This window comes from Lissotriton vulgaris, chromosome 1_2 (assembly GCF_964263255.1).
Source record: "Lissotriton vulgaris chromosome 1_2, aLisVul1.2, whole genome shotgun sequence".
In the NCBI taxonomy this organism is placed as follows: Eukaryota; Metazoa; Chordata; class Amphibia; order Caudata; family Salamandridae; genus Lissotriton; species Lissotriton vulgaris.
The window spans coordinates 204,552,337-204,553,997 of record NC_141686.1 but is presented as its reverse complement, the minus strand read 5'-3'; the positions used below and the strand labels follow the sequence as shown (position 1 = coordinate 204,553,997).

The following is a 1,661-nucleotide window of genomic DNA, read 5'->3' as shown; positions in this document are numbered from 1 at the left end:
TTTGTGCAGGAAGGTGTCCCTTCCTGCACAAAAACAATCTCCTCACGATGCATGCATCCTTGCACCACCGTGCAAGGGTGCCTGCACCAGTGCATGGCAGCTGTTTCTGAGATGCGACATATTGTTGTAAATATGTTGCATTCTTGTGCTTTGAAAGTGACTAAGTGCAGCGCAGCCAAATGGCTTGGAGAAGGCACTGAGTCACTTTCATTGTAAATCTGCCCACCAAATTTAGTGCAGAGCAGCACTCCTGACTAAAAAAGATTTCTGACCCTGGAAGGCCAAAAATGTCACTGTAAGGCACAACCCATTTTACACACACAAGTTCTTCCTCCTGCTTTCCTTAGGGCTGTTTTGACATCCTTGTTCCTTAAACTGTAGATTAGTGGGTTGAGCAATGGAATCAATACTGTATAGAACAAAGCTGCCACACTGTCCTGCACTAATAAGGAACTGTGAGTGGGTCTCATGTACATAAATAGACAAGTTACATAGAAAAGTGTGACACAGGCAATGTGTGATGAGCAGGTGGAAAAGGCTCGTTGCCGGCCTTCAGAGGAGTGGATCCTCAAAATGGTTGAAATGATGAAACTGTATGAGATGATGATAAGGATAACAGATGCCACCAAAAGGATGGCAGCTGAAAAAAACACCAGTGCCTCATTGACAGCAGTATTGGAGCATGAGAGCCTTAACAGTGGAAGAACATCACAGAAGAAATGGTCGATCCTATTCGATCCACAGAAGGACAACCTCAAAGTGCAAATGGTATGCATCATAGAATTACAGCTGGAAATGCAATATGACAAAATGACAAGATTAATAGAACATTTCTTGGTCATTATCACTGGATAAAGCAGTGGATTACAGATGGCTGTGTAGCGATCATAGGCCATAGCCACAAGCATCAACACCTCTAATCCTCCCATGCAGACAAACACAAAAAGTTGTATCCCACATTCAGGAAATGAAATGACATTTCTCTCTAACAGGAAATTGGCCAGGAGTCTTGGCATAAGAACTGATGAATAGCAAGTGTCTACAAATGACAAATTACTGATAAGGAAGTACATTGGAGTCTGAAGATTCGGAGACATTTTGATCAGAGTCATGATAGAAATATTGCCCACCAGGGTAATAATGTAGATAAGTAGAAATATCACAAAGAGTGGAGCCTGCAGCTTCTTATCATTTCTTAGTCCGAGAAGGATGAATTCCTTCAGCACAGACTGATTTCCGTCTTTCATTCAGGAACAGACTGACCCTACTGTAAAAGAAGAAATTGAAGATGAATAAAGACTCCAATGTAGAATGAAATGTAGAGAAACAACAATAACTACAATTACAGGACGAGTTTATGCAACTACCCATATTATATATACATTTTCAGTGAACAATGACGTTTTAGCAGTTCCCCCTCAAAATCTTATTATTGAATGTTTTTCTTTTTTAAATAGGAAAAACGTAATATCCAGCACCGATAATAGATCTTAGATTGCATTGCAATCCATAATTTATGAAAAACATATTTGACCATATTTGAAGATTCTCTATACACTTCCCTTTGTGCTTTTAAATCGTCTTTAGGAATCAGGAAGGGTAAAAGGGATATTGAGTAATTTTCTTTTTAAACAGATCCAAAATAGATAAAGTGTTAGAAC

The 1,661-nt window shown here is 39.4% G+C and overlaps 1 protein-coding gene across 1 annotated transcript; it reads right to left on the bottom strand.

The window, feature by feature from the left end:
* Window positions 1-290: 290 nt before the first annotated feature.
* LOC147734955 (olfactory receptor 8U1-like) lies at window positions 291-1,247 on the bottom strand. Its single transcript, XM_086952539.1, has one exon. It carries the CDS (start codon window positions 1,245-1,247, stop codon window positions 291-293), a length of 957 nt encoding a protein of 318 aa, XP_086808665.1.
* Window positions 1,248-1,661: the final 414 nt, after the last annotated feature.